The sequence below is a fragment of the Saccopteryx bilineata genome, chromosome 6, assembly GCF_036850765.1.
Source record: "Saccopteryx bilineata isolate mSacBil1 chromosome 6, mSacBil1_pri_phased_curated, whole genome shotgun sequence".
In the NCBI taxonomy this organism is placed as follows: Eukaryota; Metazoa; Chordata; class Mammalia; order Chiroptera; family Emballonuridae; genus Saccopteryx; species Saccopteryx bilineata.
In genome coordinates this window covers 30,612,141-30,629,240 of record NC_089495.1, presented here as the reverse complement: position 1 = coordinate 30,629,240, position 17,100 = coordinate 30,612,141, and the positions used below count along the sequence as shown (strand labels likewise).

Below are 17,100 nucleotides of genomic sequence, written 5' to 3'. Positions count from 1 at the left end.
GCAAGACTTACCAAGGAAAAAAGAGAAAGAATTCATATAAACAAAATCCAAAATGAAAGAGGAGAAATCACCACGGACACCGTAGATATACAAAGAATTATTGTAGAATACTATGAAAAACTTTATGCCCCTAAATTCAACAATCTAGAAGAAATGGATAAATTCCTAGAAAAATACAACCTTCCTAGACTGAGTCAAGAAGAAGCAGAAAGCCTAAACAGACCTATTAGTAGAGAAGAAATAGAAAAAACCATTAAAAACCTCCCCAAAAATAAAAGTCCAGGCCCTGACGGCTATACCAGTAAATGTTTTTTGTTTTTTTTTTAAATATTGTTTTTTTAAGATTTTTTTATTTATTGATTTTTATTTTTAAATTATTTTTTTTTATTTTTTTTTATTTTAGAGGAGACAGAGAGAGAGAGAGAGAGAGAGAGAGAGAGAAGGGGGAGGAGCAGGAAGCATCGACTCCCATATGTGCCTTGACCAGGCAAGCCCAGGGTTTTGAACCGGCAACCTCAGCGTTTCCAGGTTGACGCTTTATCCACTGCGCCACTACAGGTCAGGCTATACCAGCAAATTTTATCAAACGTTCAAAGAAGACTTGGTTCCTATTCTACTGAAAGTCTTCCAAAAAATTGAAGAAGAAGCAATATTTCCAAACACATTTTATGAGGCCAACATAACCCTCATACCAAAACCAGGCAAGGATGGCACAAAAAAAGAAAACTACAGACCAATATCTCTAATGAATACAGATGCTAAAATACTAAACAAAATACTAGCAAATCGAATACAACAACATATTAAAAAAATAATACATCACGATCAAGTGGGATTCATCCCAGAATCTCAAGGATGGTTCAACATACGTAAAACGGTTAACATAATACACCATATCAACAAAACAAAGAACAAAAACCACATAATCTTATCAATAGACACAGAAAAGGCTTTTGATATAATACAACACAATTTTATGTTTAAGACTCTCAACAAAATGGGTATAGAAGGAAAATATCTCAACATGATAAAGGCCATATATGATAAACCATCAGCTAACATCATATTAAATGGCACTAAACTGAAGGCTTTCCCCCTTAAATCAGGAACAAGACAGGGTTGTCCACTCTCTCCACTCTTATTTAATGTGGTACTAGAGGTTCTAGCCAGAGCAATCAGACAAGACAAAGAAATAAAAGGCATCCATATCGGAAAAGAAGAAGTAAAGGTATCACTTTTTGCAGATGATATGATCCTATACATTGAAAACCCCAAAGAATCCACAAAAAGACTACTAGAAACAATAAGCCAATACAGTAAGGTCGCAGGATACAAAATTAACATACAGAAGTCAATAGCCTTTCTATATGCCAACAATGAAACAATTGAGAATGAACTCAAAAGAATAATCCCCTTCACAATTGCAACAAAAAAAATAAAATACTTAGTAATAAACATAACAAAGAATGTAAAGGACTTATATAATGAAAACTATAAACCATTGTTAAGAGAAATTGAGAAAGATATAATGAGATGGAAGAATATTCCTTGTTCTTGGTTAGGAAGAATAAATATAATCAAGATGGCTATATTACCCAAAGCAATATACAAATTTAATGCAATTCCCATCAAAATTCCAATGACATTTTTTAAAGAAATAGAGCAAAAAATCATCAGATTTATATGGAACTATAAAAAACCCCAAATAGCCAAAGCAAACCTAAAGAAAAAGAATGAAGCTGGGGGCATTACAATACCTGACTTCAAACTCTATTATAGGGCCACGACAATCAAAACAGCATGGTATTGGCAGAAAAATAGATACTCAGACCAATGGAACAGAATAGAAAGTCCAGAAATAAAACCACATATATATAGTCAAATAATTTTTTATAAAGGGGCCAAGAAAATACAATGGAGAAAAGAAAGCCTCTTCAATAAATGGTGCTGGGAAAACTGGAAAGCCACATGCAAAAGAATGAAACTAGACTACAGTTTGTCCCCCTGTACTAAAATTAACTCAAAATGGATCAAAGATCTAAACATAAGACCTGAAACAATTAAGTACATAGAAGAAGACATAGGTACTCAACTCATGGACCTGGGTTTTAAAGGGCATTTTATGAATTTGACTCCAATGGCAAGAGAAGTGAAGGCAAAAAGTAATGAATGGGACTACATCAGACTAAGAAGTTTTTGCTCAGCAAGAGAAACTGATAACAAAATAAACAGAAAGCCAACTAAATGGGAAATGATATTTTCAAACAACAGCTCAGATAAGGGCCTAATATCCAAAATATACAAAGAACTCATAAAACTCAACAACAAACAAACAAACAATCCAATAAAAAAATGGGAAGAGGACATGAACAGACACTTCTCCCAGGAGGAAGTACAAATGGCCAACAGATATATGAAAAGATGCTCATCTTCTTTAGTTATTAGAGAAATGCAAATCAAAACTGCAATGAGATACCACCTCACACCTGTTAGATTAGCTATTATTAACAAGAGAGGTAATAGCAAATGCTGGAGAGGCTGTGGAGAAAAAGGAACCCTCATACACTGTTGGTGGGAATGTAAAGTAGTACAACCATTATGGAAGAAAGTATGGTGGTTCCTCAAAAAACTGAAAATAGAACTACCTTATGACCCAGCAATCCCTCTACTGGGTATATACCCCAAAAACTCAGAAACATTGATACGTAAAGACACATGCAGCCCCATGTTCATTGCAGCATTGTTCACAGTGGCCAGGACATGGAAACAACCAAAAAGCCCGTCAATAGATGACTGGATAAAGAAGATGTGGCACATATACACTATGGAATACTACTCAGCCATAAGAAATGATGACTTCGGATCATTTACAGCAAAATGGTGGGATCTTGATAACATTATACGAAGTGAAATGAGTAAATCAGAAAACACCAGGAACTGCATTATTCCATACGTAGGTGGGACATAAAAGTGAAACTAAGAGACATTGATAAGAGTGTGGTGGTTACAGGGGGAGAGGGGAAAGGGAGAGGGAAAGGGGGAGGGGCACAAAGAAAACTAGATAGAAGGTGACAGAGGACAATCTGACTTTGGGTGATGGGTATGCAACATAATTGAAAGACAAGATAACTTGGACTTGTTGATCTTTGAATATATGTAACCTGATTTATTGATGTCGCCCCATTAAAAAAATAAAATTATAATTAAAAAAAAAAAAAGCAATGGTACATATATACTATGGAATACTATGAGGCCATGAAAAAGAAGGAAATCTTACCTTTTGCGACAACATGGATGGACTTGGAGACTATTATGTTAAATGAAATAAGCCAGGTAGAAAAAGAAAAATATCATATAATTTCACTTATTTGAGGAATCCAATGAGCAATGTGAACTCAGGAACGGAATTGAGACAGAGGATGGATCAAAGGGACCAGAGGAAAAGAGGACAGAGGGAAAGGGGATGATAGGATGGAATAAACCTGAAGGGAAGGGGGGAGGGCACTATGGGGAAGGGGGTCAGGGGGATGTTGAGGGGAATACAGCGGAGGGAGGATGCATTCAGGGCAATACTAGAAACTATGTAAACTTAATAAATTAAAAAAGAAAAGAAAAACAGGTCTCAAATCAATGACCTGATTGATCTTCTATCCTTAGAAACTAGAAAAAGAAGAACAAATAGAATCCAAAGTAAACAGACTAAGAGAAAATACTTATAAAGCATTTTTTATAAAGGACTTGTACTTGGAATAAAGAACTCTTAAACCCAACAAGACAAATAACTGAACTAAAAACTCGACAAACAATTTGAACAGACCCATCACCAAAGAAGATGTGTGGATGACAAATAAGCACATGAGAAGATGTTCAACATTAGTAGTCATCCGAGAAATACAAATTCAAATCACAATGAAGTACCACTGCATACCTACCAGAATGGCTAAAATTAAGAAGACTGAGAGGATGTGGAAAAATTGGAAAACTCATATACAGGTGGAGAGAATGTAAAGTGTACTACCACTCTAGGAAACAGTTTGGCAGTTTCTTAAAATTCGAAATACAAACCTGTCTATGAGCCAGCCATTCCAGTATTCATTCATGCAAGAGGGGGGGAAAGCACATCTTCTCAGTAGGAAGATATATACTTGAGAACGAGGAGCTCGTTCAGAGTCTAACAGGGAGTAAAAATATGTATTATATAAGAAACTGCCATAGTATGTGATGGTACTTACAGTAGCAAGAGAATAGAAAGGGCATATTAATTCAGATTTAGGCAGTCAGGTTAAACTTCCTAGGGGAAATAGGTATAAATTGAAATCTGAGTAGCAATTAGCCAAGTTCCAACAACATGAATACAATATGGTAGGAAAGCCCAGAGGGAAAAGACAGTGGCCTATTAGAGGAAATAAAAGAAGTTACAATGTCTTAAACACAGTGAAAAGTTAAGCTAGGGGTAAATCACACCGGGCATTTAAGCCGTGTTAAGGATGTTTGGACTTCATCCTAATAGCAATGCAGCAGCACTGAAACTAAAACAGGACACTGGCACAATCTAAACTGAATTCTTGAAGGAAACCACTAAAACTCTGCGATGTTGTGTGGAATGTGGCTTAGGGCACAAGAGGGGAAGGAGGGAGCCTAGTTAAGAGGCTATATAAATCCAGGCAAGAAATCAAAGGTAATTAATAAGGATTAAAAAAAACATTTGTGAAGAATTCAGAAGGCAAAACCAACATAATTTAACATATAACTGATATGAGAAGTGGGGAAAGTTACAAGGATGCCCAATTTCTGACATGGACCGCTGGGAGATCACACTACTTATCTTCTGTATTACTTGCCATTGTATGTAGGTCCACTGTCCACACTTCCTCCGTATCCTTTAGTCTCACAATTTGGGGGGGCCCAGCCATTTTCACAGTGACAATTCTTATTGCTATTACATACCTTCAAAACAATCAAAATACCATGTGTATTAATTGTGAATGTTGTTCCAAGTCATGAACTTTAGAATGAAAACCCAGAAAAAGGACTAAATTCAAGAAAACTCATAAATACTTTTTAAGAATAAAAAAATTATCAGTTATCTAAATTCCCCAAATTCTAAAAATCTAAAAATCTTGGGAAATCTCACATAAACCTTACTGGGATTCCTCATTAATCAGCATTACCTCCATGAACAAACCAAAAGAGAATATGACTTACCCCATGTCCATGACACTTCTTCTGAATATCACAGTCATAATTCAGAACAGAAGCATTTACACATTGGAAGTTTCTACAAATCTAAAAAAAAAAAAAAAAAAGAAGTAATGAGTAAGGAAAAATTGAACACATTAATAAAACTAGCCAGAAAAAAAGACCTAGGTATAGATTATTTCAATGGTTAGAAATTCTTTCCAACTCTTAAGGAATAGTTATTCCCATATTACATATTTGCAAATGTAAAAAAGTAAGTAAAATTAATTATTTGCCATATAAGTAATTGATGAAAATGGGCAAAGATGATACAAAGGCCAAAAACAATGATAAAACTACTATTATATATGAGCCTGACCTGTGGTGGCACAGTGAATAAAGCGTTGACCTGAGGTCACCAGTTCAAAACCCTGCACTTGTCTGGTCTAAGACACATATGGGAGTTGAAGCTTCCTGACCCTCCCTCCTTTCTCTCTCTCTCTCTTTCTCTCTCTCATTCTCTCTCTCCTCTCTAAAATGAATAAATTAAAAACAAAAACAAAAAAAAACTACTATATGATCTATCCTTCCATATAAATATAGATGTGAAAATCCTAAGTAGAATATTGAGATGAAGAAAACCAATTTTTTTTTTTTATTTCAGGGTATAGGTTTGGAGCCAAACATGAACCACCTGGGACAACAAAGAAGCTGAAGGGTTCTCCTTTTCCACTTTTTTTTTCACTGTTAGAAAAAAAGACTTTAGTCTCTCTGCTAAATGAAAATACTGAGTAATATACAAAGAATGTAGGTCTAACGTAGTACCAAACAGAAAGCCTGCTCCAAGTGCCAGAAGCCAGTCTTCATTCAGTAAAGGCCAGAAAGGATGGTGCCAACCTATCCTATTTCACGTCTACAAAAAACATCTGGTGTTTGGTTCCATCAGTGTGCCAGTACAGGTACACACATCAAGCACCTGCTATATCCTTCTTCTACATAAATGTTTTTGGCGTAGTATGAAAGCATAATAAAATGCAAAGTTAAAAGGCTTCATGATATGTCTATACATGTTAGTACTAACCTGGAGTTTAAAACCAGTATTATTCCGACACCACCACCACCAAAAAAGCTTGCGGGGGTTTGAAAGTCACAATGGCAGACCTTACAAAGGGTAAATCAGTAGACACTATTTTGATTGCTTAATGTTCATGGGGGAAATATATTAATTTGGTTTCTTTCTTGCTATAGAAGAATAGTATAATGATAAAAAAAGATAACCGCCAAACTGAAGTCACACACACACACAAACACACACACACATACACACACAATTTATGCAATCCAAAAAGAGAGAAAGATAAAGTAGGAAATATTTTTAACACATTTTAAAACAACATTAAATAAGATCATAGAAATAGGATGAAATGTTAATAAATTAAACTGTGGCAATAACAGCCAAAGCCCAACCAAATTATAAAGATACAAAATACAAACATGTAATATTTATCTACATTAGGATACAAAAAGCTTTTGTAAGCATGACAAGAAAGCAAGACAAAACAGACAAAATTGAAAAATATTTTAAAATTTCTTTATGGTAAAGACAAATGAGAAATTTAAAAATATAACAGATATAACTCAACATTTAATATTCTTTATATACGAGAAGCCTTTAATAAAATGATAACCCAACAAAAAAACAGAAAGATATAAATATGTACTTATCAGAAAAAAATACATAAAGCTAATAAAAAATATAAAGATTTCCAAAAAGAGAAATACAAACTAAAATAATAAAACTTTGTCACCTAAACAGGATGTCAAAAATTAAATAACACACAATGTTAGCAAGAGATTAGCAAGAGTATGGGAAAAATTAAGACACCTTCATATACAATTAGTGGAATGGAAATTGTTACTACCTCATTGAAAGGTAAACTGGCAGCATCTACCAGATTATAATGTATATATCTCTAAATTTAAAAAGTTGACTGGAAATCTATTCTTACAGAAGTACTCACAAAAGTCAGTGAGATTAAATGTAGAAGAGTGTTCAGAGTTACTAAAAATAATAATAACCTAGATGATAAATAAGAATATGAAAGATCTAAATATGTAATTATAAAACACTATAGGTTATAAGCAAGAGTACACTATCTTCAAATGCACATTCATTAAAAATGAACATACAGCCTAACCAGGCTGTGGCGCAGTGGATAAGTGTTGGACTGGGACACAGAGGACCCAGGTTCGAAACCCCAAGGTTGCCAGCTTGAGTGTGGGCTCTTCTGGTTTGAGCAAGACTTGAACCCAAGGTCACTGGCTTGAGCAAGGGGTCACTTGGTCCGCTGTAGCCCCCCAGTCAAGGCACATATGAGAAAGCAATCAATGAACAACTAAGGTGCTGCAATGAAGAATTGATGCTTCTCACCTCTCTCCCTTCCTGTCTGTCTGTCCCTATCTGTCCCTCTCTCTGACTCTCTGTCTCTGTCACAAAAAACTAAATAAAATAAAATAAATTAAAATAAAATAAAATAAAAATGAACATAGAGTCAGCTCATTAACCATGTACGTTTTATTCTCAGAAAAATGAAAGATATTAAACCCAGCACCAAACCTGAAGCTGTGCAGTTTCCAAAGCAAAGAGTCATGCTCATAATAAATTTTTGCCTTCTCTTATACATTTTGGGAAAAGAAAAAGGCATTAAGAAGATGTGGTACATATACATAACGAATTATTACTCAGCCTTTAAAAAAAAAGATGAAAAACTGTCATTTGTAAGAACATAAATGGACCTGGAGAATACCATGGTCAGAAAACATTAAGAACCATATGATTTCACTAAAACATGAGATATAAAAGTGAAAACAAATGAATAAGAAAAACAAATAAAAATTCATAGACACAGTCAACAATATGGTGGTTACCAGAGGGAAGAGTAGGGTAGTGAAGGGTAAAGGAGGTCAAATATATGATGACAGAGATGATTTGACTGGGTGGTAGGTTCATGGTGCAATACACAGATCGTGTGTCAGATATGTACACTTGAAACTACACTGCTCACAAAACTTAGGGGATCAGGGAACATGCAGATACTCCAGTACTTTCAGCCTTTTGTATAGTGCACTTCCACCTATGAAATAAAAGATGGTTTTGCATCTCATTTGCATAATCGAACAACTTTCTTTGACTTGTCATTTGCTTTTCGGATGTTCTTGTTTAATAAAAAAAATCAAATGCTTCTTTTTTTAATCACTTGATATTCATTTTTAAATATCCCCTAATTTTCGTGAGCAGTATATATGTGTGTGTGTGTGTGTGTGTGTGTATATATATAATCTTATGAACCAATATCACCCCTCTACATCTAATTTTTTTAAAAGGAAGAAAAAGGCATATATTTTTATTATGATTTTCAAACCAGCCAATCAGCACTTTCAGTTATAGCAAGAGTTTCACAGAAAAAGTCTTACAACTTTGGTAATGTAAAGTTTGAAGTAATCAAGCATTCTGGTACTTGTATAACCACTGTCATGAATTCTTCCCACTAGAAATTCACTAAACCTGTGAATGACAACAAAAGTCTCTGAATGACAATGTTGTGCTCTTCTTAATCAAGCTGACAGAACACTTCCAAAATCACTTCTAAAGAACAAGGTACTGGCCCTGGCTGGTTTGCTCAGTGGTAGAGCTTCAGCCCGGCATGTGGATGTCCTGGGTTCAATTCATGGTCAGGGAACACAGAAGAAGCGACCATCTGCTTCTCCACCCCACCCCCTCTCCTTTCTCTCTCACTTTCTCTCTCTTCCCTTTCCACAGCCATGCCTCAACTGATTTGAGCATGTTGGCTCCAAGCACTGAGGATGGCTCCATGAAGTCTCTGCCTCAAGTGCTAAAAATAGCTTGGCTGCAAGCATGGCCCTTGATGGGCAGAGCATTGGCCCAGACAGGGGTTGCCAGGTGGATCCCAGCTGGGTTGCATAGGGGAGTCTGTTTATCTCTCCCTCTTTCACTTGGAAAATAAAAAATAAAAAAGAACAGGGTACCAGTTGGCCTTCATTATTATCATGTAATTTTTAAAACAACATAATGCATCCACATAGTTAAAAATCAAATAATGATAAAAGTGCTTATGATGAGATGTCTGCCATCTAGCAGTCTACAGAAAACTACCCTTTCTTGTAATTGCCTCCCTATTTTAAATAATTATCTTATTTCTTGCTTTATCTATTTTAAGGTCTTTATTACATATAAGAACTTCACTTTCTAACACAAACCCAAACGCCCCTCCTTCACCTTCTCAAACTAAATACTGCTTGATATTTATACCATAATGTTGGGATATTGTAGTGGAATAACCCATTGCATGGCCTTGGATGGGACACAGCCAACAAGAAAAGAATGTTTTGCCAAGAAAGTTGTTTTGTGACTTGAAGGCGGGTCACTGAAACAGGTCTATGTGACTGAAGGCAGTTGCTGGGCTTTTCTCAGTAAAACATTCTCATAAGATTTCTGTGCTTTCCAAGGTTATCCCTTCAGATAAGGAGAGGAATGTTGTGGGATCCATAGAAGCAATAGCAATTAATGCCTTCTGATATTATGTTGCTACTAAGCTATCTTGCAGGTGCACTCTATGTATCTTTAAGCAAAAGTTACTCTTGATGTTATGCCAATTTCTCAGTAAACAAGCTTTTTGAAGTCTTGTGAATAAAATTAGGACACTGCATGAACTCAGGGCCATTTGCCCTGAGCGAGCAGTGGTCCTTTGCTAGTCCTTGATGATTCTGTCTGCTGATCTCTCTCTCTGCGCCCCTGACTCACAACAACAGGATATTATCCACTTGGTACATTATATGCCACTATTACCTGAGCAAGTTCATAACTAAGTGAAGAAAGACAGAGGAAGCTGATAATTGGAGAGCACAGTATTATCTTTATTATCAATAAAGCAGTTAATATGACTTAAGTAAATAAAGCAGGCTTCCTAATTCTGCACCCCAAAATCAAACTTACCTGCCTAGTCACAGGCTGCTCTGGACAACCACAGGCCTCCCCCCACAGAACCTGAGCTGGCCCTGCAAAATTTACTGCGTGGCTGGGAGAGCAGACCAGAATGCACCCTCTGCAGGCAGGCAGATCAGAAAAGAGAAGACAGAAAGCACTGAGCCACCCACACCCAGTGTCTTCTCCCACACTCACGAACGGCATCAGTCACTTTCACTTTATATCCCTTGGAGTAAAGTGAAAGAGAAACACACTAAGACTGGGAGTGTTATTTATTTTTCTCCTGCTTTACTGAGATTTAATTGACACCTAACATTGTGTAAGTTTAAGGTATACAATATGTTGATTTGATAAACTTCTATTTTGTGACATGATTACCACAGTAGGCTTAGTTAACACTTCCATCACTTCACATAATTACCATTTCTTTTTTCCAGTGAGAATATTTAAGATCTACTCTGTTAGTACTCTCAAGTATATAATATTATTAACTATAATCAACATACTTCTTTTTTCTTTTTCTCTGAATCGATAAATTCAAAGTTCTTGTCTTCCAACTCACAGCTTCTCTCTTCTGCTTCATACATTCTGATTTCAGTGCTATTTCATTTTTTCATTTCATTCATTGTATTCTTCAGTTCCAGAATTGGTTTGGTTCTTTTTTGATTTCCATCCTTTGTTAAACTCATTTTGTTCATGAACTGTTTTCCTAATCTTGTTAAATTGTCTGTATTTTCTTGAAGCTCGTTGAACTTCCTTTAAAACAGCTATTTGAGCCTGACCAGGTGGTGGTGCAGTGAATAGAGCATCGGACTGGGATGCAGACGACCCAGGTTCGAGACCTCGAGGTTGCCAGCTTGAGCGTGGGCTCATCTGGATTGAGCAAAGCTCACCAGCTTGGACCCAAGGTCACTGGCTCCAGCAAGGGGTTACTCGGTCTGCTGAAGGCCCACAGTCAAGGCACGTATGAGAAAGCAATCAATGAAAAACTAAGGTGTTGCAACGTGCAATGAAAAACTAATGATTGATGCTTCTTATCTCTCTCCATTCCTGTCTGCCTGTCCCTGTCTATCCCTCTCTCTGACTCACTCTCTGTCTCTGTAAATAAATAAATAAATAAATAAATAAATAAAATTAAAACAGCTATTTGAGTTCTTTATTGGTAAATCACATATCTTATCTTTGGGACCAGTTACTGAAAAATGATTGTGATCCCTTGGTGATGTCATGTTTCCTTGATTTTTCATGGGAGTTTTGGATTGCTGTCTTCACATTTTAATTAGCACTCAACTCCTCTAGTCTTTATAAACTGCCCTCATGAGAGAAATAACTTTCTTCAGCACAGCTAGGTATTCGAGACTCTCTCAGCCTTCTATGGATATGCCTGCTCCACACTTTTTGCTCCCTCTTCTGGCAGAATTCTTAGGCTTATTGCCTTTTCTTGATCTTGTAACACACCAAGCTGAATGATGACACTTCCTTTTTGCTCACTAGCTGTCTGCAAAAGCTCACTCTTGTCGCCACTGTCTGTCAGAAGAGCATATGTGGTACTCACGGGCCACTTGGAGGGATCCAAAGGCAAGGATCCACAGGCACTTGTGGAATCTGCTAAACAGTTAGTGGGATTTGCATTTGTTTAATGTCTTCCGAGGGCACTGAGTGCCCCACTCCCAGCCTCTTCTCACCTGTCTTGCAGTTAACAAGTCAGTATATTGGGCGGGGTGAGAAAGAAGAGGCCCTGCAACAGCTGGGGAAGCCACATGCACATTCATCTTAATTTCCCCTAGGGGAGAAATCACAAACTGAAAAGATCCCTCCTGGCCCTAAGCTGTACCACCTTGATAGTGATGCAGGTAGACTCAATCTATTTCTTTTATGCTCTCCAGTGTGTCCCACACATATTCTTTTCCTCCAACATTGTGCTAGAACTTCGCCTCTAGAAATCTGGACTTCAGCAAAGACTCTCTTATCTGTGGGTCTTAACTAGGAGGTTGTTTTCCAGGGGCTTCCGGAATATGGCTTGAAAGGGCTGGAGTCAGGCAAAGGCCACTGCAGAGTCCAGGACCAAAGTCTCAGTATGCCAATTCCCTGACTAAAGTGGGCACGACTCCTCCCAGGTCTCCTGTGTACAGTGCTGGGAGCTCTCACAAAGCCACTCTATCCATGGATGGATGCTAAATTGTTATTGTTGGGAGGAAGGAACAAATAAGGGGTCTCTTATTCAGTCATTTTGGGAATGTCACTAAACAACCCAGGAGTATTATTTTAACAAAAGTTGTTCCACAAGGAAACAATAAAATGAGGAATAAGTATCCCTTGCCAATAATTAAGACAAAACACCGTTGACCTCAAAGCTAAGTACCAAGTCTATAAGTTGTATATTTTCTTTTTTTATAGAGCTTTTGTTTTCATTGCAGGTAATACTTGCCTATCTTCTTACACTTGGCCTTTTGCATCATTTCCTCTTTCAAGATCCCTCTTACAGAATAAAAAGACAAACTACACAGTGGGAGAACATATTTGACAATATGTTTGATAAGGGGTAAATAACCAAAATTTATAAAGAACTTGTAAATCTCAACACCAGGAAGACAAACAATCCAATAAAAAAATGGGCAAAGCCTCCATCACAGGCAATGTTTGTTATAATTCAGAGTCCACCACAAGATTTTCTCAAGAAAGAGGAGAGAGGAGAGGAGAGGAAAAAAGGAGGGGGGGAATAATTTCCTCTTTTAAAAAATTTTTATTTTATTTTATTTTTCTTTATTTCATTATTAATTTTTTTAAAAAAAAACAACTCTTTTCGATTTTTTATTTTTTTTATTTTTTTTTTATTTTTTTATTTTTTAACTTTTTATTCTTTATTAAATCTCATTAATACTGTCAACAAACCCACCCTCAGATGCCATTAAGGAAGAGAAAATCGAATATCATGGATACAAAAGAAAGAGAGGTAACACAGCTAGATGAGGAAAAATCTATGGAGAAAAAATTTAATATATTGGAAACCTTGGAGCTAAATGACAGAGAATTCAAGATAGAAATCCTAAAAATCCTCCAAGATATACAAGAAAACACAGAAAGGCAATTTAGGGAGCTCAGAAAACAACTCAATGAACACAAAGAATATATGTCCAAGGAAATTGAAACTATAAAAACAAATCAAACAGAGATGAAAAACTCAATTCACGAGCTGAAAAACAAAGTAACAAGCTTAACTAATAGAACAGGTCAGATAGAAGAGAGGATTAGTGAAATAGAAGACAAGCAACTTGAGGCACAACAGAGAGAAGAAGAAAGAGACTCAAAAATTAAAAAAAATGAGATAGCCCTACAAAAATCATCTGACTCCATCAAAAAGAATAACATAAGAATAATAGGTATATCAGAGGGAGAAGAGAGAGAAAATGGAATGGAGAACATACTCAAACAAATAATAGATGAGAACTTCTCAAGCCTGTGGAAGGAACTAAAGCCTCAAGTTCAAGAAGCAAACAGAACTCCAAGTTTTCTTAACCCCAACAAACCTACTCCAAGGCATATCATAATGAAATTGACACAAACCAACAGCAAAGAAAAAATTCTCAAGACAGCCAGGGAAAAGAAGAATACAACATATAAAGGAAGGCCCATTAGATTATCATCAGATTTCTCAGCAGAAACTCTACAAGCTAGAAGAGAGTGGACCCCAATATTTAAAGTCCTGAAAGAGAGGAACTTTCAGCCACGAATACTATACCCATCAAAGCTATCCTTCAAATACGAAGGAGAAATAAAAACATTCACAATACAGAAAAGATGAGGGAATTTATCATCAGGAATTACTAAAGGGGGTTCTCCAATCAGATACAAAGAACAAAAAAAAAAAACAGAGCCACAAGTAAAAGCTCCAAGAAGAACACAATAAAACCAAATTTAAACTGTGACAACAACAAAAAGAAAGAGGGGGAGAAGATGGAGATTAACAGTAGCAAAGGATGATGGAGTGCAAAAGTACTCACGAAATAGTTCGCTACAATGAACAGGGTAGGGACCCTTTTCATTACTCAAAGGTAACCACTATTGAAAAAACCACCACAGAAGCACATGAGATAAAAAAGATAGCAACAGAGGAAAGATGTATGGAATACAACCAAATAAAAACAAAAGATAGAAAAACGAAAGAGAAGGATCAAACAAGACACAAAACTAACAGAAAGCAAGATATAAAATGGCAATAGGGAACTCACAAGTATCAATAATTACACTAAATGTAAACGGATTAAACTCACCAATAAAAAGGCACAGAGTAGCAGAATGGATTAAAAAAGAAAATCCAACTGTATGCTGCCTACAGGAAACTCATCTAAGTAACAAGGATAAAAACAAATTCAAAGTGAAAGGCTGGAAAACAATACTCCAAGCAAACAACACCCAAAAAAAAGCAGGCATAGCAAAACTCATATCTAATAATGCTGACTACAAGACAGAAAAAGTACTCAGAGACAAAAATGGTCATTTCATAATGATTAAGGGGAAGTTGAATCAAGAAGACATAACAATCCTTAATATATATGCACCAAACCAAGGAGCACCAAAATATATAAGACAGCTACTTATTGACCTTAAAACAAAAACTAACAAAAATACAATCATACTTGGAGACCTCAATACACCGCTGACGGCTCTAGATCGGTCATCCAAACAGAGAATCAATAAAGATATAGTGGCCTTAAACGAAATACTAGAACACCTGGATATGATAGACATCTACAGGACACTTCATCCCAAAGCGACAGAGTATACATTTTTCTCTAGTGTACATGGAACATTCTCAAGAATTGACCATATGTTGGGCCACAAAGACAATATCAGCAAATTTAGAAAAATTGAAATTGTACCAAGCATATTTTCTGATCATAAAGCCTTGAAACTAGAATTCAACTGCAAAAAAGAGGGGGAAAAACCCACAAAAATGTGGAAACTAAACAACATACTTCTAAAAAATGAATGGGTCAAAGAAGAAATAAGCGCAGAGATCAAAAGATATATACAGACAAATGAAAATGAAAATACGACATATCAGAACCTCTGGGATGCAGCAAAAGCAGTAATAAGAGGAAAGTTCATATCACTTCAGGCCTATATGAACAAACAAGAGAGAGCCCAAGTAAACCACTTAACTTCACACCTTAAGGAACTAGAAAAAGAAGAACAAAGACAACCCAAAACCAGCCGAAGAAAGGAGATAATAAAAATCAGAGCAGAAATAAATGAAATAGAGAACAGAAAAACTATAGAAAAAATCAATAAAACAAGGAGCTGGTTCTTTGAAAAGATCAACAAAATTGACAAACCCTTGGCAAGACTCACCAAGGAAAAAAGACACAGGACTCAAATAAATAAAATCCAAAATGAAAGAGGAGAGATCACCACAGACATCATAGAAATACAAAGAATTATTGTAGAATACTATGAAAAATTATATGCCACCAAATACAACAATCTAGAAGAAATGGATAAATTCCTAGAACAATACAACCTTCCTAGACTGAGTCATGAAGAAGCAGAAAGCCTAAACAGACCAATCAGCAGGGAGGAAATAGAAAAAACTATTAAAAATCTCCCCAAAAATAAAAGTCCAGGCCCAGACGGTTATACTAGTGAATTCTATCAAACATTCAAAGAAGACTTGGTTCCTATTCTACTCAAAGTCTTCCAAAAAATTGAAGAAGAAGCAATACTTCCAAACACATTTTATGAGGCCAACATAACCCTCATACCAAAACCTGGCAAGGATGGCACAAAGAAAGAAAACTACAGACCAATATCTCTAATGAATACAGATGCTAAAATACTAAACAAAATACTGGCAAACCGAATACAACAACATATTAAAAAAATAATACATCATGATCAAGTGGGATTCATCCCAGAATCTCAAGGATGGTTCAACATACGCAAAACGGTTAACGTAATACACCATATCAACAAAACAAAGAACAAAAACCACATGATCTTATCAATAGATGCAGAAAAGGCTTTTGATAAAATACAACACAATTTTATGTTTAAGACTCTCAACAAAATGGGTATAGAAGGAAAATATCTCAACATGATAAAGGCCATATATGATAAACCATCAGCCAACATCCTATTAAACGGCATAAAACTGAGGACTTTCTACCTTAAATCAGGAACAAGACAGGGTTGTCCACTCTCTCCACTCTTATTCAACGTGGTGCTAGAAGTTCTGGCCAGAGCAATCAGACAAGACAAAGAAATAAAAGGCATCCATATCGAAAAAGAAGAAGTAAAGCTATCACTTTTTGCAGATGATATGATCCTATACATCGAAAACCCGAAGGACTCCACAAAAAGATTATTAGAAACAATAAACCAATACAGTAAGGTCGCAGGATACAAAATTAACATACAAAAGTCCATAGCCTTTCTATATGCCAACAATGAAATATTAGAAAACGAACTCAAAAAAATAATCCCCTTCACGATTGCAACAAAAAAAATAAAATACCTAGGAATAAACATAACAAAGAACGTAAAGGACCTATATAATGAAAATTACAAAGCATTGTTAAGGGAAATCGAAAAAGATACAATGAGATGGAAGAATATACCTTGTTCTTGGATAGGAAGAATAAATATAATCAAGATGGCCATATTACCCAAAGCAATATACAAATTTAATGCAATTCCCATCAAACTTCCAATGATATTTTTTAAAGAAATAGAGCAAAAAATCATCAGATTTATGGAACTATAAAAGACCCCGAATAGCCAAAGCAATCCTAAAGAAAAAGAATGAAGCTGGGGGCATAACAATACCTGACTTCAAACTCTATTATAGGGCCACGACAATCAAAACAGCATGGTATTGGCAGAAAAATAGACACTCAGACCAATGGAACAGAATAGAA

General features: G+C 35.9%; 1 protein-coding gene across 1 annotated transcript in view; it reads right to left on the bottom strand.

The window, feature by feature from the left end:
• ADAM9 (ADAM metallopeptidase domain 9) overlaps positions 1 to 17,100 on the bottom strand; it is a 150,215-nt gene that overhangs the window by 27,417 nt on the left and 105,698 nt on the right. The window contains exons 17-18 of the mRNA XM_066235015.1: positions 5,206 to 5,286; positions 4,842 to 4,947 (exon numbers count right to left, since the gene is read on the bottom strand). Of these exons, the coding sequence (XP_066091112.1) occupies positions 4,842 to 4,947; positions 5,206 to 5,286 (187 nt within the window). The remainder of the gene's footprint in view (positions 1 to 4,841; positions 4,948 to 5,205; positions 5,287 to 17,100) is intronic.